Here is a 21,423-nt window from a genome sequence, read left to right as displayed (position 1 = left end):
GGGGCTTTTGGTGGAATGTGAATCAGAATCTAATACTCCTCTATTGCCAGTAAGGAAACGTGGGGGCAAGGAGGGGGGCGACGAGGGCGTCTCCTGCTCCACCGGCGGAGCAGCCCCCGGTTTGTCCCCGTGGACACTCTTACCCACAGCCCATGATAACGCTGGCATCAGTGTAATGAATTCCACTTTGGGTGGGATGAACGAGATGAATCCTTCCTGCCACGGCGGGTAGCCCTTGGCCCAGCAGGATGCAGCGTTGCCACCCCATTTCTCTATTTGGGGTAGCTTTTGCTCCAAGCAGAACTGGTGTCTCCCCGTGCCCCGAGTGTTGCAAGCGGGCAGAATCTTGGGGATGAAATAATGGCCTGCATTGTTACCCGAGAGGCTGATGTCATCAGCGGTCACTTTATAAGGGCTCGCCCCAGTGTCCTGAGGGACTCTGGCCTCCGGATTGATCGGGAGGTTCAGTTCTCCCCCCAACCTGGTGACCGACGTGAGGATGGACCCAACTGGGGGTTCCAAAATGACCCTTCTGGAAGAGTTACAGGTAGCCCGGCCGGGGCTCTGCCGAGGGGCCAAGCACCCCCAAACAGTTGGGAAACTCCCCCCAAAATCCCATTTGGCGTTTCCCCGGAGCGCGGCAGGACGGGCGGGGGGAGATGCTTTGCACCGGGGAGGGCTGCGGGGGGCAGATTTAGCGTCGCTGTGCGGGGCACGGAGGCAAAGTGGTTTCTGAGAGAGAAGGAGACTTTCCCTGTGTCGCCCGCTTTGGGGCGTTTGGAAGCTGCGACTCCCAAATCCCACTGTGACACCCGCAGAACGCGCTCGAGCCTGCGGATTTATTTCAGTTGCGCTTTTACCTCATCAATTCAATAGTCCCAAAGCTTCCCCTTTGTGCCTCGAAGGTCGTTGGGCACCACTGAAAAGAGTCCGGCCCCATCGTCCTGACACCTGCCCTTCAGATATTTATAAGCACTGATGAGATCCCCGCGCAGCCTCCTCTTCTGCGGCTGAACAGACGCAGGTCTCTCAGCCTTTCCTCCCAAGGGAGATGCTCCAGCCCCTGAGCATCTTGGCAGGTCTGCGCTGGCCTTGCTCGAGCAGCTCCTGGCCCTTCTTGAAGCGGGGGCCGTGCCTGGAGGAGGAGGAGGCAGGCAGAGGCGTGATGCCCGTGGAGTTGCCCAGGCGCAGGGGTGGATGGTGGCCGGGGGCCCGTACGGGAGCTCTCCACAGCCAGCCCCAACTTTCCCCTTCTCGTTGCTGAGCAGAGGCATGACGAAGAGGCGGTCATTGACCAGGGAAGAACGAGCACCGTCGCCAATATTCACTATGAGAAGGAGGAGCTGGAAGGTGAGGCTCTGCTGAACCCCTGCTAGAGGGGCCGCCAGCCCAGCACGTTTTCCCCTTGCACAAAATCCCTACAAGGTGCCTTGCTCGGTGTCGCGTCACGTGCAGCAGGACGTGCCGGGCTTCTCACTAAAACAGCAGAGCGACCTTCTGTCGCTGCTTCATGAGCAAGTCTGCGTGTTGTCCAGCCGAGGCTGGAGGTGGAGAAGGGGTTTGGTACTTTCAGGGCACTTTGATGAGCCGGAGCCGTCACTTGTTGCTCTGTTTCTGCCAAGTTTGAGGAAAATAGGCTTGGGAAAAGGAGGTCCCGCGACAATCAAATTCAGAGAAGTCGGTGCTTCTCCTGGGATTTAAGCATGGCTTCGAGAGGCACCGGCCGCATCGACCGTCGCTGCGATGCCGAAAGTGCTGCCAATGGTGCTTTTTCGCAGGCCACCGGACCCTGTACGTGGGCGTGCGGATGCCGCTGGGGAGGCAGAGCCACCGGCATCACCGACCCCACAGCCAGAAGCCACGGGAACGGGAGAAGGACTCTGCCCTGACGGAGCCGGGCTACCGCTGTAAGTGCCGCCGCAGCGTTCCCTGAGCTCCTCGGGGCTACTTGGGTGCTGGGGTCTTCTGCAAGCAGTGCCTGGGGCTGGTTTGAGTGATGTGCTGTTCTCCCGAGGGAAAGTGGCGTTATTTAGCAAGACCCTCTTTTTCCCCAACTTTTCTCAAGTTTGTAAGGCAGTTAAATGCCTAATGGGTTTAGGCTCGCCTTCCTTAGAGGGATCCCGGGTTTAAAAGTGGGAACGTGGGGCAGGAGAGCTGCCCGTCGTTGTGCAGAGGTGGAGCAGATGCTTCTCCGTGGCTGCGTGCAAGGCCAGGCAGAGGCAGGGGAGAGGGGCGAGCCCAGTATTTCTGGCTGAGCTGGTGCCAGGCCGATGGCCCCTTTGGATGTGAGCGTGACGGGCCGTATTGAGGCATGGTAACGGGACGGGGCTTTGTCTTCTGCCCCCAGACACCCCATCCCAGCGGGTGCAGGTCATCCTTGGGACCGAGGAGGATGAGCAGCACGTCCCCCATGACTTGTTCAGCGAGCTGGATGAGATCTGCGTGAAAGAGGGGGAAGGTGCTGAGTGGAAGGAAAGGGCAAGGTAAATGCCTGCTGCGGGCGCGGTGGGAGAGGGGTCCCCACGCTGGCGGCGCCCCTGGGCTCCGCTTTCCTCTCTGCGGGACGGAAGGAGCTTTGGCAGCTGCAGGTGCCGATGGGAGGAGTCGCCTCCTCTTGCTGCCCCGTAGCTCTAGGAAAGGCCTTGCAGAGCCGGGGCTGTTTTCTTGCAATGGGGCTGATGGCACCCGCTGTCCGCAGGTGGCTGAAGTTTGAGGAGGATGTGGAAGACGGCGGCGAGCGCTGGAGCAAGCCCTACGTGGCCACGCTGTCCTTGCACAGCCTCTTTGAGCTGAGGAGCTGCATCACCAAGGGCACGGTGCTGCTGGACATTTGTGCCAACAGCATCGAAGAGATTGCAGGTACCGTGGGCGCCACATCCCTCCGGGAAGGGCCGAGCTCGGCCACGTTCACTCCCAAATCGAGCCCTGCCCCAGCGGCGGGTCCTTTTCCAGAAGCCCCACTGGGTTTTTAAGTCATGGGTTGGGTTTGGATGTAGCCTGGGCGTGCAACAGTCGCACCAGCTTTTTCTTCCCACACGGGATCCTTTTGAGAGCAATTTGTGGGGTTGCAGAAGCAATTAGAGAATATTCTGCAGCCAAACAGGAGTGTGTGTGAGGGCGTAACAGGCTGCTCTTAGAAATACGGCGTCTGCGTAGGAGCTGAACCTCCTTAAATCAACTCTTTCTTACAAGCCGTTTCCTCACATTCTTTTTTTTCCCCTTTGCCTTCTTAACATGCCGGGATTGAAGGGGTTTAAAGGCAGGGTTTACCTGGCAGATGCCCAAGCAGTGTCTGTTTGTGGGGAAGGTAACTGAAGTTGACTGAGAAAGCGGCTCTGGAGAACTGATCTGTGACTGGGAGGTCTCCATTCAGCCCTTTCAGGAGGTGCAGGAGCCGGAGCCGTTCTTAGCACATTTCTCCCTGGGCTTGGCAAATTGCAGTCGATCGGCCAAGGAAGCTCTGGGAGAGCCTGTGCTCTAGATTGCCTAGAATTGGGTTAGGTGCGCAGAGTCAGACAGAAAGGCCAGGTCTGGCCAGAAAGAGGCATTGGTTAGAACGGGAAATACTTATCTTTGCAGAGGGCTGAATAAGCGCTTTGATGGCGTCTTTTAGCGCAGGAAAAGTCTTGCTTTCGTTGCAAAGGCTGAACTGTATGAAAATGTCTTGCTAAGCAAGGCTGAGCCCTCCTTAGGGTATCCTGCGTGGCGCAGCCTTCTCCAGGGGCTGCGGGGGTCGGGACTTGGCGGGGGTTTCTTCTCTGCCGGCTTGATTTCCCTTTGCCGTCCCCAGATATGATCCTGGGCCAGCAAGAAGAGTCCGCCGAGTTTGACGAGGGCGTGCGGGCAAAAGTTCGAGAAGTGCTTCTGAAGAAGCATCACCACCAGAACGAGAAGAAAAGAAACAACCTTCTCCCCATCGTCTGCTTGTTTGCTGATGTGAGCAAGAAGCAGTCGGACCCGCACCTCCTCGACAAGCCAGGTGAGGGTTTCTGCTGGGCTTTGGCCCCGTGAGACTTGTCCTGAAAAAGGAGAAGCGTCGCACTTGCTCCTTGTCCGTCTTTCTGAGTGTCTTTCCTTTTCCTGCCAGCCCAAACACTCACCCCTCACCCTTCTGCCACCGCTGCGGAAGCTAAAAATGGGGTGAGCCACAAGAGCAGCGCGATGGATTTAAGCAAGGTGAGACGCTTGTGGCTTTCTGAAGCCTTTAGGCGCAGATTTGCTCTTGCAAACGGGGCCGCAGAGTGTGCTGTAGAGTGCTGTGGGCTTTGGGTTTGGGGGAAGGGCCTGAACATGGCTTGTCGTGCCCAGGCGGAGCAGCACTTCATGAAGAAGATTCCCACCGGTGCTGAAGCGTCCAACGTGCTTGTAGGAGAGCTGGATTTCCTTCGCCAGCCCATCGTGGCATTCGTCCGCCTGACCCCGGCTGTCCTCCTCTCGGGCCTGATGGAAGTTCCCATCCCCACAAGGTCTGCGTGAGGAGCACAAAGCTTTTCTTTTCCAAACCCCCAAGAACACAACACCCAGTTGCGTGCATCAGTTTGGTGTCCTGAGGGAACGCGGGCAGTGGGAGCAAGCACGTTTCTCCCACTCCCATCTCCTCACCCTCATTTCTCCCTTCCCTGCTGGATCTTTGAAAGCCCTTGGCCAATTTTAATGAGAGTTGGCCCAAAACTGAAATTTGCCACCATCGGTTGTGATGAATTTCAAATGCATGGCGGAGGCGGTGAGCCTCTGTGTCCCGTCTCGAGCCGTGCTCTGGGCTGGCAGCTCCCGGGCATTCCCTGGGGTGCCCTTTGAGCAAGGACACGTTCTTCTCCCTCACTTTGTTCCTTTTGCCCAGGTTCCTGTTTGTTTTGCTTGGACCGGAAGGAAAAGCCCATCAGTACCATGAGATCGGCAGGTCCATGGCTACTCTCATGACGGATGAGGTGCGAGGAGATAAGAGATGCCTCTGGGTTGTTTTGGGCTTCCTTCCCTTTTCCCTGTGTCCGAGGCAGCGAGGAAGAGGCTTTGCTGTCCCAGCTGCCCACAGCTTTCCAGAGAGCCCACCCTTTGCTGGCGCCCCAAAGCAAACCTGTGGATTTGCACCCCCCACCACCCCCTGGAGGCTGAAATCCCACTGGGTGCATCCTGTGGCTCGTCCTTCTCCCCGGGTTCCCCAGCACGCTGTCCCCAGCGGTGGCATTGCCAGGGCCAGCCAAACGTCTCCCCTTTAAGCCAAAGGGTGTGGTGTGCCTTGGGGGCCGGGGGCCTTGTGGAAGAGATGAGTCCAAGTACCACGATGGACGGGTTTTTCCTCTTGGGGGAATATTTCCTGCCGTTTCCAGCAGGAAACGTGGGGGAAACCTGATGGAGTTGGAGACGTCCCTGCTCACGGCAGGGGGTTGGACTCGATGGCCTCGAAAGGTCCCTTCCAACCCGCACCGGTCTGCGGTTCTAGGGAAGTTGTTGTGCATTTAGCCAAGGGCTTATTGCGCTGGTTAGGGCGTGCGAGATGGGTTCTCCTCTCAGCAGGTTGTCTCCCCTCGGCAGGTTTTCCACGACGTTGCCTACAAAGCCAAGAACCGGGCTGACCTCGTGGCCGGCGTCGACGAGTTTCTGGATCAGGTCACGGTCTTGCCGCCAGGAGAGTGGGATCCATCGATCCGAATCGAGCCCCCCAAAAACGTCCCTTCGCAGGTGGGTGCTGCGGCCGAGGGGGATGCGAGGGGGAGGGGCAGGACGGCGGCACGGCTGGGGATGGTGCTCAGAGGCCCCAAGTCACGAGGTCCCAGTTTGACCCAGTCACACACCTGGACCAGAAGCAAAACAAGCCCGTGGTGACAAATACGACTCTTCATTATCTTATTTGGATTTGAACAGGAAAAAAGGAAGGTGCCAGGAGCTCTCGGTGACAGTGCTTCTCACAGCGAGCCGGAGAAACACAGTGGTCCTGAACTGGAGCGGACGGGAAGGTGGGAGCTGTGATAGTTTGGGTTTTTTTCCTGTTTGCCTCTGAAATCTGAGCATGCAGCTCCTGCCCAGCAGGATTTAGGGGTTAGTGAAGGGGCCAGGTGGGAGATGTGGGCAGCTGAGCTGAGCCACAGCATCACTGCACACAAGGTTTCTTGCTTTGGGGTGGAAGCAGATGTGTAAATAGCTCCAGGCAGAGCTCTGCTGCTTCGGAAAGCAAGGGCCTGTTGCAAGAAGAGAGGATAGGCTCCCGGGTTATTTCCTTTCTCTTGTTGTTGGAGGGATTGTTTGGGGAGCGTCAGTTTTTGCTGGGTCTAAAATGGGTAAAGGAGACTGCTGCTTCTTAGCCATGAGAGCTCTTCTGTGCCTGCGAGCGTCCTTTTGCAGCAGGGACAACTCCATGGGCTCTTCCAGGAAACGAGTCTCTTTTTTTCCCTTCCTCCAGGCTCTTTGGAGGTTTGATCCTGGACGTGAAGCGAAAGGCCCCGTGGTTCTGGAGCGACTTTCGGGATGGTCTGAGGCTGCAGTGTCTGGCGTCCTTCCTCTTCCTCTACTGTGCCTGCATGTCCCCTGTCATCACCTTTGGGGGGCTGCTGGGGGAGGCGACCAATGGCCACATAGTGAGCACCTCTCTCTGTTGGGTGGCATGGGGGAGGATGAAACTCTCGCAAAAGTCCTTGCTGCGGGGAATTTGCTTTGGGTTTGGGGGTGTTTTCCCCCTCCCCTGCTAATGATTTACGTATTCACGGCTGCCTCTCTTCCCCGGCCAGAGTGCCATGGAGTCGCTGCTGGGCGCATCCATGACCGGCGTGGTGTATTCCCTCTTTGCTGGGCAGCCTCTCACCATCCTCGGGAGCACCGGACCCGTCCTTGTGTTTGAGAAGATCCTTTACAAGTTCTGCAAGTAAGGCTGGCTGCCGCGGCTGGGTGCTGCAAGAGCCTTCGCAAGAAGGCAGCCATGGAGCAAAGATGGTTTTGTCGGTGGCAGTTGTTAGATTGAAGTTGTTTTCTGTGTTTTGATGATTGTATTGAAAAGCAGGACCTTTTCATGTGAAATGGGGATTGTCCAGGACAATCCTTTGGTTGGGATGACTTGGATCCTTATTGCCCTGTTAGTGCAATTGCACTTCTATTGAGCCCCAACTCGCTGGCAGCAGATGACTGGGTGCAAACCCAGCCGGGGTTGGTGTTGGGGCGTCGGGGTGATGTGGCAGAACACTACCTTCCACCACAGGGCCCTGACCTCCGTTAGCTTCCAGGGCGTTAACACAAGATAATTGCTAAATGGTGATAAGGGAAGAATTGGCCGCCTCCTGCGGGTCCCCCCCCTGCACCGCAGCCCTGAGGCCGCCCGTAGTAGAACAGGGCAAGTGCATTTACCATCCCCAGCCTTGACACGCTCCTGAATCGCTGCCGATTTTCCCCGAAGCAAGGCAGGCAGGCACGGCTCGGAGCCTCTTGCTGGCCTCTGCACCCTTCTTTTTCTGTTGGTTTCCCAGGGAGTACAAGCTCTCCTATCTCTGTCTGCGGGCGTGCATCGGGCTGTGGACTGCCGCCTTCTGCATGGTGCTGGTGGCCACCGACGCCAGCTCTTTGGTGTGCTACATCACCCGCTTCACCGAAGAAGCCTTCGCCTCCCTCATCTGCGTCATCTTCATCTACGAGGCTCTGGAGAAGCTGAGTCACCTGCGAGAGACCTACCCTGTGCACATGCACAGCCAGCTCGACCTCCTCACCCTCTACTCGTGGGTTTTTTGTCCTCCTGAAACGCCGCTGCCCCTTGGCAGGAGCTCAGGGTTGCGCCTCCGTCGTCTTTCCCTTACCCCTGCCTTGGCTTCTCTCCTCCCAGCTGTAAGTGTGAGGCACCGACCCATCCCAGCAACGAAACCCTGCGCTTCTGGGAGAGCAACAAGATCAACGTGTCCGGTATCGCCTGGGAAAACCTCACGGTGACTGTAAGTGGCCCGAGCCACTGCTTCCTCGCGCCGCGGCCACGGGCTCAGGGGCATTTGCACGGTGCAAGAGTCAGAGGCCTTCCGGTGCTGATGGGCTTCCAGCTGTGCTGGTGCTGCTCTGAAAAGTCACGGCTTCAGTCTGATGGGGGGGTTTAACCTGCTTGGTCCTGCGAAGGAGAGTCTGCCTTGTCCCGGCCACCTGGTCCCCAGCGCTGTGGGGAATAACTGTCCTCCTCAAGCCTGTTGCAGGACAGTGTTTCCGCCCGGGAGCGAGGTTAAGTGGGTGGTTTGATTCTTGGAGCAGTTGGAGGACTTGAGTTCATGCTGGAAGGGAGTCATTGGCTTCCTGAAGTGGTTCCTAATACCTGCAGGCCTGGCTTGCTCACCCAGCGTGTCTGTAGGCGCAGGCATGAATTTGCATGTCTGAGCAGTCTCTCGGGCTGTTGTTGCTGGAAGCAGAGCTCAGGCACAGGGTGGGGGGCTCGTATGGGCGTCTTCGTCCCCTCTCGGCCGTGTCCTGGGAGCCCTGCCCTGGGAAGGGACGCTTTGCCTCTTCTCCCTTCCTGTCGCGTCTGTCTCAGCCCTCCTGCCCTGTTCCCTTGCCCTGTCCCCAAGAGCTGCCAGCACGTCCTTCCCCTCCGGCGTCACCTCCAGCCGTGGTTACCTGCCATTCAAGCGGAGGATGTGGCGTGGCTCTGTGGCGTGGTGTCCCGTCACAGCTCCTCTCTCCGCTCTCCTCTGTGCAGTTGAATGTGTCGCTTGTTCAGGTGCTGCTGCTGCTGCTGGTTACCTAGAAATCTCCGTGGGCAGCAGCAGTTACAGGGTCGTGGCTCTTGGCCCAAGAGCCTCACAACCCCCCGGTTCCCCGAGGTTTCCTTGCCGCACGGGCACTGCCTTTGTGCGCTGACGCTCTGTTTCGGCAGGAATGTCGGTATTTGCACGGCGAGTTTCAAGGAGCTGCCTGTGGGCGCGATGGCCCCTACGCACCTAATGTCCTCTTGTGGTGCTGCATCCTCTTCTTCTCCACCTTTGTCCTGTCGAGCTTGCTGAAGAAGTTCAAAACCAGCCGTTACTTCCCAAGCAGAGTAGGTAGAAGCTGGTGGCCGGCAGCAGTCTCCACGCTCTTTTCCCCAGAGGGCTCTCCTGGAGCACTCAGCAGTATTTGCCACCGCTTGGTCGAGCTGGGAAACGTTGCCCTTGAAGGCCAAGCCCTCCATCGGCTGGGCTGTCCCTCACGCAGCTCCATGAGTGCAAAACCACTGTAGCATTTCCGACCTGCCCCTTTCAGCTCTGGTTTCTTGCCCCAGGTACGGGCCACAGTGAGCGACTTTGCCGTTTTCCTCACCATCGTCATCATGATGCTCATTGACTTGGTGACTGGGATCCCGTCCCCGAAGCTCCACGTGCCCCATGTGTTCAAGGTAAGGGGGTGTTTTGGCGCGGAGCTGTTTGCGGCCCCTGGGGATGCCACAAGGTGGTGGCAGGGCAGGGCAGGACGGGGCTGAGTCTGGAGGAGATGCGGGTGGTGTGAGCATCTCCTCTTCCACCTCCGAGCGCATCCTTTCCTTGTGGGAACGAGAAGACGGCCCCGGCGCTCTGGAGACGCGCAGGAGAAGCAGCTGTAGGTGCTGGCAAAGAGGCCGCTGGCACTGCTGAACCCCCTGGGAGAGGGTGACTTGAAGCCAGGGCTGGGAGCTGCTCTGCCCCAGGGCTGGAGGGGAAACTGAAAGGCAGTGAGGCGGCTGGGCTGGGAGAGGATCGTGACATGCGTGTGCTTTGTCGCAGCCGACCAGAGATGACCGCGGGTGGTTCATCAGCCCCATCGGCCCCAACCCGTGGTGGACGGTGCCAGCTGCGCTCATCCCAGCTCTGCTTTGCACCATCCTGATCTTCATGGACCAGCAGATCACGGCTGTTATTGTCAACAGGAAGGAGCACAGGCTGAAGGTAAGGGGCTGCAAGAGATGAGCCCGTCCCCAGCCCACTGTGGGCTGCAGGAGTGGGGAGAAGCTCCTATTCCAAAAGCTTTGGGAAGGCGTTGGTGTGGGACGAGGTCGGGCTGTGTGGCAGGATGCTCTCCTGGGTTACTGATGACACGGGGAGCAAAGGGCAGGGGAGGGGAGGTGGGCAATCTTTCGGAGCAGCAAATCAGTCGGGGAGCAAGAGAGAGGAGGGCTTTTGTTTGAAAATGCCAGCGGCAGCTGGGGGAAGGAATCGTTCTGAAGAGCTGCCAGGGATAGCTCAGAGTCGCATCTTCTTTGCAAGTGGTGGCAATTTCTCTGTGAATGAAGAGAAAAAGTCGTTTTATGTCTTTTTTGTGAGAAGTCGATATCGCGCAGACTCTCGCAATCCGCTTTGTCTGAGCCCCTGTCAGATTTCCATGCGAGGGGCTTGCGCAGAGACTGGCTACATCCTGATTTGTTTCCAATCCTTGCTTTAAATTTTCAAGAAGCTGACTTCAGCTCAGTAGGGTGGGAGCGTGACTTGCGGCATTGTCGTTGCTCTTCTGCTGTGGGACACTCTGCCTCTTGCTTTGCTCCCTGCAGAAAGGATGCGGGTACCACCTGGACCTTTTTGTGGTGGCCGTGATGCTCGGGGTGTGCTCCGTGATGGGGCTGCCCTGGTTTGTGGCTGCCACCGTCCTGTCCATCACCCATGTGAACAGCCTCAAAGTAGAGTCTGACTGCTCAGCTCCCGGGGAGCAACCCAAGTTTTTGGGGATACGAGAGCAGAGAGTCACTGGCTTGATGATCTTTGTGCTCATGGGCTGCTCCGTCTTCTTCACTTCTGTGTTAAAGGTAAGAGGAAAATGGAAAACACCCAACAACCACGCGCTTTTGGGGGGTTCTGAAAAACAAGAGTCCCCCCTTCCCAGGCCTGAGTAGTTGTGGAGCAGAGGAGGAGGTGAATCCCAGCCCTTGGGGCTTGACCGGCGGTGGGAACCAGCCTCGGTCACGCTTTCCAGCCCTTCAGGCCCCAGTGTGCTGCGCTCTCGGCAAGCGAGCACGACGACCGCTTTAATGTTCAGGCGTCTTTCAGGCCCACCCGTGTTCGTGGGTTACAATTAGGCGCGTTCCGAGCAGTACCTCTGCTCCCTTTCAAACAGGCAGCACCTTCTCGGTGGCGATTGGCTCCCGCAAGCGCCTCAGAACAGCCATTCCAAGTAGCCAAACACGCCGAAATGGTCCCCGAGGGCTTCCTTGCGTGTTCCTCCCACAAAATAATGCCATCTCTAGGCTAAAAGGAGGCCCAGCGCCTTTGCGCGTTGCCACAAGAACACGTAGAAATGGTTTTCTACCGTCACAGAGCGCGGTACGCGGTAGCACGGGTGAAGTGACCTCTTTTCCTCCCACCTCTCTGGAAGAGAGGCTTATTGTGACAAAAGGGAACTCAGACGTTCAGCCTGAAGCAGAGCGTTGGCTCCCTCGCACGCACAAAATCTCTCCCGGTTAAAGTCCGACCCACCTCCAAGCCCGTGGGAGCTGCAGAGCTTTGGGCAACTTCAGGCAGTGCCCGTAGAAGAGAGTGGTAAGAGTGAAAATGTGATGGAGAACAGAACGGAGGATTCCATTCTTGTTTTCAGTTCATCCCAATGCCTGTGCTTTACGGCGTCTTCCTCTACATGGGTGTGTCGTCCCTCAGAGGAATTCAGGTACGGGCTCTGTTACAGCGCGCGGCACGTCTGCTCCCTGGTATTTCCCGGCCGTAGGAGCGGGCAGAAAGCCGTGGCGTGGGAAAACACCTCTCCGGGAGCAAGCGCTGAAAGTGTTTTGTGTGAGCAGCAGCTCGGGGGAGGCCCAGGAGGGGTGCAGGGCTGGGGGAGCGGGCACGGTCAGGGCTCTCTGTGTCACGGCTTAGGGCAGGTCGGGCTTTGGTGAGGTGGAAGCGGGGGAATTCAGTGCCAAGGGAAGGCAGTTTCTGCCACCGGTGGAAATCCTTGCCCCGGGGGATTGGGTGGGCCAAGAAATGCCGCTGAGAGAAGACCGTGGACTCCTTGCAATGTGGTGGGCAGCTCTGGCGGGCAAGCTGGGTGGAGCGAAGGGCAACTGGGGGCTGCTCCCAGGAGGAAGCGAGTGGGCTCCGCGATCTCTCCTTGCAAGCGAGACCCTGAGAACTGCCTCCGCGTCTCCACGGGGCCAGAAACCTTCCGCAGTCCCCCGGTGGCAACTTTTCCCCCTTGGCTTTTTGCAGTTCTTTGATCGCTTGAAGCTGTTCTGGATGCCGGCGAAACACCAGCCGGATTTCGTCTACCTGCGGCACGTGCCCTTGCGAAAGGTGCATTTCTTCACCGCCATCCAGCTGATCTGCCTCGTCCTGCTCTGGGGCATCAAGGCGTCCCGTGCCGCCATCATCTTTCCCATGATGGTAAGAGCCGCTGCCGGTGTCGGCAGCGGGAGGTTTGCAGCGTTGGAGGGAGATGTAGCGTCGCCTCTGGCCTCACCGCATCTTCCCTCTTCCTCACAAAGGTGTTGGCTCTCGTTTTTGTGCGCAAAGCGATGGATTTCTGCTTCTCCAAGCGAGAGCTCAGCTTTCTGGATGACCTGATGCCAGAAAGCAAGAAGCAGAGGTTGGGCGACGCCAAAACCGAAGCCCAAGAAGAAGAGGTAATGCTTGCTGGGGGCTCGGGGCCGGTCGTCTCCCTTGGGCTGTGAGATGGCCTCTTTCTGTCCCAGCTGGTCTTGAAATGTTGGGGGAGGAGCAGAACGCAATAGAAATAGATCCCAATAGCCCAGATCCCACAGCTTCAGCGTGTCTTTCCCTGAATTAGCAGTGAGCTTAACACTTGAGTGAGGGAGAATTTTAAAAAGTAGTCTTTGAGGAAAAAAGGTGAGGAAGATGATGATGATGATGATGATGATACTCACGGTGGGAAGATTTGCTGCTAATAGTGTTTTTAACCCTTGCAAAAGGTTTGGAGCGGAGGTCGATACCCTGCTGCACTAAGAGCTGAAGCTGCCATGGGTCCCAAGGAGAGGGCACATGCAGCGCTTTTACCGCCTGGTGTGTTTCTCTCCACTTTGGTCACAGACGGAGAAATTGATTTGTCCCTTTTTACGCCAGGAGTCCCAGAAGACGATGGCAGCTGCTGCTGCAAATTCCGTTCAGCTGGAACTGGGGGAGACCAGCGGCTTGGATATCCCACAGCAACCCAGTGACAGGTAAAGCCCCGTGGAGGCCCAGGGCCCCTGGCAGGATGGATCTGCAGGGGTTTGGCCCAATTTTCTCCACTTGCCTCTTTCCTGAGCATCCCTTAGGCACCAGCAGTCAGCTTGGGGGGAAAATCAGGGCTGCAGGAGGCGATGGCAGGGCTCTGCCTCCAAGCAGAGTGGCTGCACAGCTCACGTTTGAGCCCGGGCACCCTCATGATCAGGGACTTTACGCAGCTGGAGAGCCTCGTACTTCCAGCTGAGGAGCTGCAGGCATGATCTGTAGCAGCAGTGGCTTAGGAGCCCGCTCCAGGGCTGCGCAGCAGCGAGAGCCGTTGCACGGAGCCGTTGCTCTGCAGCTCTCGGGCTCGCCTCCCAAAGCTCCTCACGCGGCAAAGGCCCCTGTGCTTGTGCTGAGCTTTGCTCCTCCGAGCCCCCCTGTTCCTCTCGCCGATGCTAACGCACTTGGTGCCGTCAGTTCCCAGAATCACGCGTTGCCCTGGGCAATATTTATTGCAGGGCTGATCCTTCGGAGATTAATATCTCAGAGGAGATGTCCAACACGACCGTGTGGAAGGCGCTGACGATGAAGAGGGAAACGCTCTGACTCTGGGGAGGAAAGAGGTAAAGGCTGGCCCGTGAGTGCGACCGTGCTCCTCTGCGGCGACGGCGCGTGCCTACGGCTGTGCCGTGCTCTGGCCAGCACTGCCGAGCGAGCCCTGGGCACAGGCAGCAGGGGCCGTGGCATGCAAACCAGCTCCTCCCTGCCGGGCTGGTGCCACACACGGGGCTGAATCGGCAGCAGCCGGCCGCTCTGGCGCTGACGACGCTCTCCCTCTTCTTCTCTTTCCCCCTGCCCCGGTTTTCACGACTAGGAATGTTGACTCTGAAGGAGAGGAGTGAGAACGTGACTGCGGGATGTGCCGACACAGGCCCGGGGAGAAACCGCTTCCCTTCAGCCGGAGGATTCCCATTAAAGCCATGCAGATGTTGTCGGTTACCCTGGGTGTGCTTCAGGCGTTCGGTATCTCCAGAGCAGCAAAGTGAGGGGCGCATCACAGTCCGTGGGAGCTGGGTGTCGTTACGCCTCCGTGTGTACGTGCGTGTGTTGGTGCGGTTTTGTAGTGGTCGAGGGGCTGCTACCGCTCCCTCATTCAGGGCTATTTTTTCAGTCTCCAATTCCTCCTCGCCTTTCTCTTTTCTCCAAATATAAACTCTGAATGTACACAAACACCTTCTGTGAGGTGTGACGTGTTCTGCGCTTGCCTCTTCGTCCCAAAAAGGTTCGTGCTCTGGCTCGGGCTCCTCCCTTGAGTTCACTCCCGCGTCTCTCCCTGGGCCGAGAGGGACACCCTCCGTGGCGGGGCAGCGGAAGGACCCTCCGAGCAGTTGGGCCCAGGCGAAGGACGAGCATTTGCTGCCTGCGCTCCAGTTCCGCCCCCTTTGGTTCTTTTTTTGACTTCTCGCCTTTGCTTTGGCTCTGCCGTCGACCGGGAAGGTGCAAAGTGCAGAAATGCCCCCTTCTTGTTCCCTGGCTGTCACCTGAATGGAAGGGAGCACTGAACATGGAGCGCCTTGAGTGCAGCGTGTGGTCATGGGAGCGGGCAGGTGAGGCGTGGGGCTCTGCGCCCCGGGGCTGTCCCCTGCCTTGTTCCGCCGCTTCCCTGCCTTTTACCTCCCGGGGACTCTGTGTGGTTTCTTCTTCACCCCTGTCCTTGCAAAGCCTTTTCTCTCACAGGGAGGGACGAGCCAGGAGGGAAGCGGGCAGGTGCTTTTTCCCTCCTGCTTTTCCCTTCCTGCCGCTTTGCAGGAAGAAGCCGTCAAGCAGAGCTGGTTGTTGTGCTCCCTTCGCAGTCCGGGGGGTTGCTGGGCCGTGGTGTCACCCCCGGCACGCGCGGTCGGGTCGGGCGGCTCTGGAGCCTGGGAGGAGAGGAGGACCCGGAAGAAAAGGTGCCCTTGCATCCCTGTGCCTCGCTGTGGGCTCAGCACGGGCTCCAGGCTCTTGGCATCTGCAGGCGGTGCCGCGTGCCCAGCTGGGACGGGGCCGCACCCCCTCCTGCCGTTGGCTTCTCCCATCCGCTGCGGGAGCCTTTTCGTGCATCGACCCAACCCGAGATGCCAACGGCAGGTTGTCGCTCCTTGCAAAGGGGAGCGAAAATAAAGATGAGTGAGGTTATAGAAAATATACAGTTGATATAAATACAAAATGGCTCTGGGAGGATGAAAGCAGCACGTCACAAGCAAAGGCCAACATCAGAGGGCTTTTCACAGAATGCCAGCATGGTGGGGGCTGGCAGGGCCCTCGGGAGCTCACCCCGTCCCACCCCCTGCTTGAGCAGGCACAGCCAGAGCAGGGGCACAGGACCGCGTCCAGGCGGGGCGTGGATGTCTCCAGGGAAGGGACTCCACAGCCCCTCTGGGCAGCCTGTGCCCCTGCTCTGGCACCCGCACAGGGAAGGGGTTTGTCCTCATACTGAGGCGGAACTTCCCGTGTTCCCACTTGTGCCCGTTGCCCCTTGGCCTGTTGTTGGGCACCACCGAAAAGAGCCCGGCCCCATCCCCCTGACACCCGCCCTTCAGATATTTATAGGTACTGATGGGATCCCCCCTCAGCGTCCTCTTCTGCGGCTGAACAGACCCTGCTCTCTCAGCCTTTCCTCCCAAGGGAGATGCTCCACACACCTTTTCATGCATCCTTGGGTACCATTGGCCTTCCTGGCCCCAAGGGCACGGTGCTGGCTCAGGGTCACCTTCTTGTCCCCCAGCACCCCCAGGGCCTTCTCAACAGAGCCGCTCCCCAGCAGTTCAGCCCCCAGCCTGTGCCGGTGCGGGGGGTTCTTCCTTCCCCCGGGGCAGGACCCTGCACGTGCTCGTGTTGAATTTCATCAGGTCCCCTGGGCCCAGCTCTCCAGCCTGGCCAGGTCTCGCTGGGTGGCAGCACGGCCCTCTGGTGCATCGGCCGCTCCTCCCAGCTTGGGAATGTCAGGGAACTTGCTGAGGTGACACTCGATCCCATCATCCAGGTCACTGATGGATATGTTGGCCAGGACTGGGCCCAGCACAGACCCCTGGGGAACACCACTAGTGACAGGCCTCCAGCCAGGCTCTGCTCCACTGATCACGACCCTCTGATGATCTGTTGTTGAGCCAGGGCTCTGGCCACCTCACTGTCCCCTCCTCCAACCCCCACTGCCTTAGCTTGCCTGTGAGGATGCTGTGGGAGACAGTGTCGAATGCCTTACTGAAGTCAAGACAGACAACACCCACTGCTCTCCCGTCGTCCACCCAGCCAGTCACGCCATCAGAGAAGGCTGTCGGGTTGGTCAAGCATGAGCTTCCCTTGGTGCGTCCATGCTGACTCTTCCCGATAACCTTCTTGTCCCCTACGTGCCTGGAGATGACCTCCAGGATGAAGTGCTCCATCCCCTCTCCAGGGACGGAGGTGAGGCTGCCTGGCCTAGAGTTCCCCAGCTCCTCCTTCCTGCCCTTTTTCAGGGCTGGAGTGACATTTGCTGTTCTCCAGCCCTCGGGCACCTCTCCTGTCCCCCACGGCCTTTCAAAGATGATGCACAGGGGCTCGGCCAGAATCCCTCCGCCAGCTCCCTCAGCACCCGTGGGTGCATGCCATCGGGGCCCGTGGATTGGCGAGGACCCAGTTTGCACAGGTGGTCTCTGAGCCAGTCCTTCTGCCCCGCTGGTAAGTCTTCCCTTCTCCCGATTTGTGCTCTCTCCTCTGGGGGCTGAGATGCCTGAGGGCCGGCCTTAGCAGTAAAGACCCAGGCAAAGGCGGCATTCAGTAACTCCCCCTCTTAGGGGATGGGGTTTTGCAAAGGGTACTTTGACCGGAGCCAGCTCGGCACGGTAACTGTCGGAGGGGGAGGAGGCTGGGTTAGCTCTTTGAAAAGGAGGGGAGGCTAAAAATCGAGGCTTGGAGAAAGGGCAGGGGGCAAAGGCTGGGTTTTCCTGCTGCTCTTCCCCCGTGACGCCCGTGCGCGCCCTGTCCGCGCTGCCTTCCTGTGCTCTGAGCGCGGGGCTGCGCTGGCTGCTCCGACCCGCCGCCTCTGCCTGCCCGGAGGGGAAAGCTCCCGGTGGCCGGGAGCCCTGAGCTCTCCTCCGCTTGGGCAATGACCCTTCATTGCCGTGGGGGTCTGAGCCAGTGAAGAGCCCTGGCTGCGGGGCTGGGCGGGGTGGGACCAGTCCCTGCCGCCCTGCCCCTGAAATGCAATTATCGCCCTTCGAAAGAAAGGAGAACGCTGGTTTTTCCCGTTTTCCTTCTCCCCTGTGCACAAGGAGAGCCCAGCCGGATTGCGCTCCCTCCTCGCAAGGAGCAGGGCCGGGGGCTGGGGTCGGTTTCAGCCCGGGCCGGGCATCTCTGCAACTTCGGAACAAAAGAAAGCCACCCCGGAGGGAAAAGCCAAGTGGGTTGTAGTGAAGTGCGGGCTCCGCGGGGGTCTGCATCTCCCCCGGCCTCAGGGGGCTGCAACACGCTGGCAGCTGCCTTGGCAATTGCTGGTTTACAGAGCGACCCGGGCTTCCCCGAGGTGCCCGAGCGCAGCCCCTTCTCCAGGCGCAGCTTTGGTTTTGCTCTTGATGTCCCCGAGCTCGGGGCTGAGCCTGGTGACACCAGCGCAGAGTTAAAAGGCAGCATTCTGTATTTGCGGGGGGCGGCGGCTGCACGGGGGATCCTCCTCCTACCGGGCACCCCCCAGGTCTCTTTGTGCCCGTTAAGTACGTGCTTCCTAGGCACATTCATTAGCTTTCTGATAACAGCTACAGATAGGCAGAGGTTACTTGCCCACGCCTGCTGGTGTCTCCGGCTGCTCCTCAGGGGGCTCTGGATGAAGGACATACTCTTCCTCCCTGTGTCCGCTACTTAACCCTTGTGTTCCCGCAAACTCGCTTCTGAGATGACGCCCGTGCTGCCCGTGAGGGCTGCTCTGTTCTGGTCGAGTCTCTGCTCTGCAGTTCCTCACCTTTGTGGCTCTGTACGGCTGCTTTTCTTAAGGCCAAACGTCATCGTGACTTTGTTTAGGTACTTCGAATCTCGAGGCCTCTCTGACTCCCTAAAGCAACAAGCTTTAGTCATCGTGCAGGCTGTTCTTGTTTCGGCTGCCTCCTTATCCCAGCCAGGTTTTGGCTCCGGGTCCCAGCCTTAGCTGAGCTGCGCTAGACTGTATTAGTAACTCCCAACCATTTATACCCTGAATCATCGCTGCCTAAACGTGAGGCTGTAATTTAGCCCTTAAAACAGAGGTTTGGCCCCTAAGCTCTAGGAGTGAGGCTTTGCGGATCTAAAACTTAGGCTTTGAGTCTGAAAGGAGCGGGGTTCTGACAGAAGCACATTATCTATTGCATTAATGATTAAAGAATACACTGCTTGTCCCCAGACTTAACGTTCAGTTGCGTGACACAGCAGCATCCACGGTTGGTTCACTTCATCACCCCGGTTACACCCGGGGCTGGCGGGACCCAGCGCTCCGCCTGCCGGCCCCCTTTCTACCCCAGACACCCACGGACGGCTCCTGGTTTTGCCAGGGTTTCCTGCTTCCTTCTGCAGAGGAGAATTACACGGGGCAGGGGGAAAAATACATGTCTTTTACTGTAGGAGGCTGCGGCGCCTGCGGCCGAGCAAGAGTTAACTCCCGCCCCGCAGCGCCCAGAGCCGTGAGGGGCCGCTCCAGCTTCCCGGGCTCCGCGCGCGGGCGAGAGGCCGGCAGGGGCGGGGCCACAGCCAGGCCAGCTGAGCCCGCCTGGCCAATGGGCTGCTCGTCCCGTACCACGTGAGGCCGGGAGCGGGCCGTGAGGCGGGTGGGCTGGCGCGCGCGGGGCGGTTGCGGCTCGGGGCCTGGCGGCGTCGGGTCGGCGGGCGGTGAGCGGCTGCGTCACGGGCGGGTTGTTCGGGGCCTTCGGTCCCCTCCTTCCCCCCCCCCGTCCCGTCCCCCCCCCCCCGCCCGGGTTTCGCGCCCCTGTCAGTGTTTTCCTTTCCGTTGCGTTGTTGTCGCTGCTTCTGTTTTATTGTAGTTATTGACCTGTTCCTCCCTCCGGGCCCGAGCTTTGCCCTTCTGGGTCTCTCCCCGCCCCGCCGGTGGGGGCTGAGCGAGCGGCTGTGTGGGGCCGAGCTGCGCCCGAGCCGCCGAGAGACGCTCTCGTTTGGCATCGCTGCGTGCTGTCAATAAAACCGAGGGGGGGGGGGCGGAATCCGTGTTATTTATGGCTTCGGATGTTGGTGGGGTTGGTCCCTTTGGGCGAAAAAAAAAAGAACCGGGGTTAATTTCGGGCCCGTTCTGTGCCGCTCCGACCCCCTGGATCCGCGCCGTCGCCGCGTGGGCCCCGGCCGTGAAGCGCTGCTGTTGCCTGACGGGCTCTCGCTGGGACTTTTCTCCTCTTGTCGCCCCTTGAATGGGGAAAAGGAGACAATAAAAGCCTGGCAGGTCTCGCTGTGGCGCTGCCGTGTGTTGTGAAGGGTGGGGGGGAGCTGGAGGAGTCTCTGGGGCTTTTTTACGGGGGGGTGTTTTGGGGAAATCCACCTCCCTGGGCAGGAGCAGCTGCCTGGGGAAAGAGGGGAAACGAGGGGCTTGGTTTGGGGTTTTTTATTTCTTTATTTTCCTATTTTCTTTCCGTATTTTTTTTGTCCGTTCTCCCTGTTTCTGTGGAGGAGCTGCTTTTTCGGGCGGCCCCGGGTGTGGGCTGCTTGTCCAGGGGCGGCTCTGCCCACTCCCCCGCTGCACCCATGGGACCCGGCTGGAGGAGCTGCAAATGAGAGGAGGGGAAGTAATTAATCTGCCCTGTAATTACAGCAATATAGCACCATTTTGCAGTTGATGTTATTTTGCAAAAGAGAAGGGAAATGGCATGACATGGCTTACGTGGATTTACCCTTTCCATTGCGGAATCCTCCAGAGTGGCAGAACCAGTGTGGGATATATCCCCAAAATTCTGTGGCAGCGGGTTTGAAAGGAGGAAACTGTGGTGAGAACTCGAAAAAGTGTTGCTCTAGTTGTGACACTGGATACTTTGCTTGATGAAAGTGAAAAGACAAGGGTACGGAATCCAGCCAGAAGGCAGGTGCAGGGAGCACACGCTAATGGGGATTTACAGGGGAGAGTGGATCCGAATTCTCCATCTCCAAATCCCGAGTGGGACCCTAATCGTCTGGGAGCCAGGGGAATGCTGACTGGATATCGGGGTGGATTTTATTTGGTGTAGGACAGGCAATGGCAAAAGCAAGAAATTGGTCAAAATTTTTGAAGTGAGGCAAGAATTAAATGAGTCCCCTTCCGCCTTTATGGAAAGACTGAATGTGGCTGCCAGAAAATGTACCAGTTTGGACCCAGAAAAAGAAAAACAAACAACCCAGAAGCAGCAATACACTTGGCCTCTATATTCATGGGGCAATCGGCCCAGATATTAGAAAGAAACTTCAGAAACTGGAAGCACTTGAACCTAGAGGTTTGGGTCAAATGCTTGAAGTAGCTCGGCACGAAGGAGAGCGGGGGAATCAAGCCGAGCTGAACCCCTGGTTACCTTGAAGCTAGGGAATGAGAAATAGAATTTTTAGTAGATTCGCGGGCCACTTATTTGGTGTTGAATACATGTAAAGGGAAATTCAGTCATAAATCGGCAGATGTTGTTGGTGCGCCGGGGCAGAACGAAAATTGGCCCTTCTGAGAGCCCTTAAAGTTCAAATTGGGGAAACAATGGGTAACTCGCCAGTTTCTGTATATGCCCGAATGCCCGCTGCCTCTGGGAGGACGAGAGCTATTAAGTAAATTGGGTGCACAAAGAACTTTTGAAGGTGGAGAGATGAAATTACGGATACCAGAATCAAAAGCCACAGAGGCGAGAGTGTTTATGTTACAGGATTCCCCAGGGAGGAGCAGGTTCCCGCAGAAGTGGAAAATGCAGTAATTCCTTTGGTTTGGGCGAGCGAAGTCCCGGGACGATCTAAGTTGGCAGAGCCGGTAAAAGCAACATTAAAACCTGGAGCCAGGCCGGTAAGACAACACCAATATCCTGTGAAGTGGGAGGCTCGAAAAGGGTGAGAGGGGTTAATTACCAATTATTTAGAACAGGGGCTTTTGGTGGAATGTGAATCAGAATCTAATACTCCTCTATTGCCAGTAAGGAAACGTGGGGGCAAGGAGGGGGGCGACGAGGGCATCTCCTGCTCCACCGGCGGAGCAGCCCCCGGTTTGTCCCCGTGGACACTCTTACCCACAGCCCATGATAACGCTGGCATCAGTGTAATGAATTCCACTTTGGGTGGGATGAACGAGATGAATCCTCCCTGCCACGGCGGGTAGCCCTTGGCCCAGCAGGATGCAGCGTTGCCACCCCATTTCTCTATTTGGGGTAGCTTTTGCTCCAAG

At 58.1% G+C, this 21,423-nt stretch overlaps 1 protein-coding gene across 1 annotated transcript; it reads left to right on the top strand.

The window, feature by feature from the left end:
- Window positions 1-1,192: 1,192 nt before the first annotated feature.
- Window positions 1,193-14,287, top strand: LOC142048611 (electroneutral sodium bicarbonate exchanger 1-like). Its single transcript, XM_075075676.1, has 24 exons — window positions 1,193-1,350; window positions 1,779-1,907; window positions 2,348-2,483; window positions 2,699-2,859; window positions 3,791-3,979; window positions 4,088-4,176; window positions 4,309-4,466; window positions 4,841-4,928; window positions 5,533-5,679; window positions 5,863-5,954; window positions 6,398-6,572; window positions 6,723-6,856; window positions 7,452-7,697; window positions 7,802-7,907; window positions 8,831-8,992; window positions 9,215-9,328; window positions 9,693-9,854; window positions 10,454-10,705; window positions 11,491-11,559; window positions 12,099-12,272; window positions 12,374-12,511; window positions 12,969-13,066; window positions 13,574-13,678; window positions 13,930-14,287. The coding sequence occupies exons 2-23, from the start codon at window positions 1,808-1,810 to the stop codon at window positions 13,659-13,661; spliced, it is 3,078 nt and encodes a 1,025-aa protein (XP_074931777.1). The 5' UTR covers window positions 1,193-1,350; window positions 1,779-1,807; the 3' UTR covers window positions 13,662-13,678; window positions 13,930-14,287.
- Window positions 14,288-21,423: the final 7,136 nt, after the last annotated feature.

This window comes from Phalacrocorax aristotelis, chromosome 26 (genome assembly GCF_949628215.1).
Source record: "Phalacrocorax aristotelis chromosome 26, bGulAri2.1, whole genome shotgun sequence".
Lineage (NCBI taxonomy): Eukaryota > Metazoa > Chordata > Aves > Suliformes > Phalacrocoracidae > Phalacrocorax > Phalacrocorax aristotelis.
This window is presented reverse-complemented; position numbering and strand designations above follow the sequence as displayed.

Excerpts from the sequence above, each read along its gene's own strand:
- LOC142048611 (XM_075075676.1), top strand. The coding sequence starts at position 1,808 with ATGCCGCTGGGGAGGCAGAGCCACCGGCATCACCGACCCCACAGCCAG. Across the intron at positions 4,177-4,308 it reads GCGCGATGGATTTAAGCAAG|GCGGAGCAGCACTTCATGAA; the intron begins GTGAGACGCTTG and ends TGTCGTGCCCAG. Across the intron at positions 10,706-11,490 it reads TCTTCACTTCTGTGTTAAAG|TTCATCCCAATGCCTGTGCT; the intron begins GTAAGAGGAAAA and ends TCTTGTTTTCAG.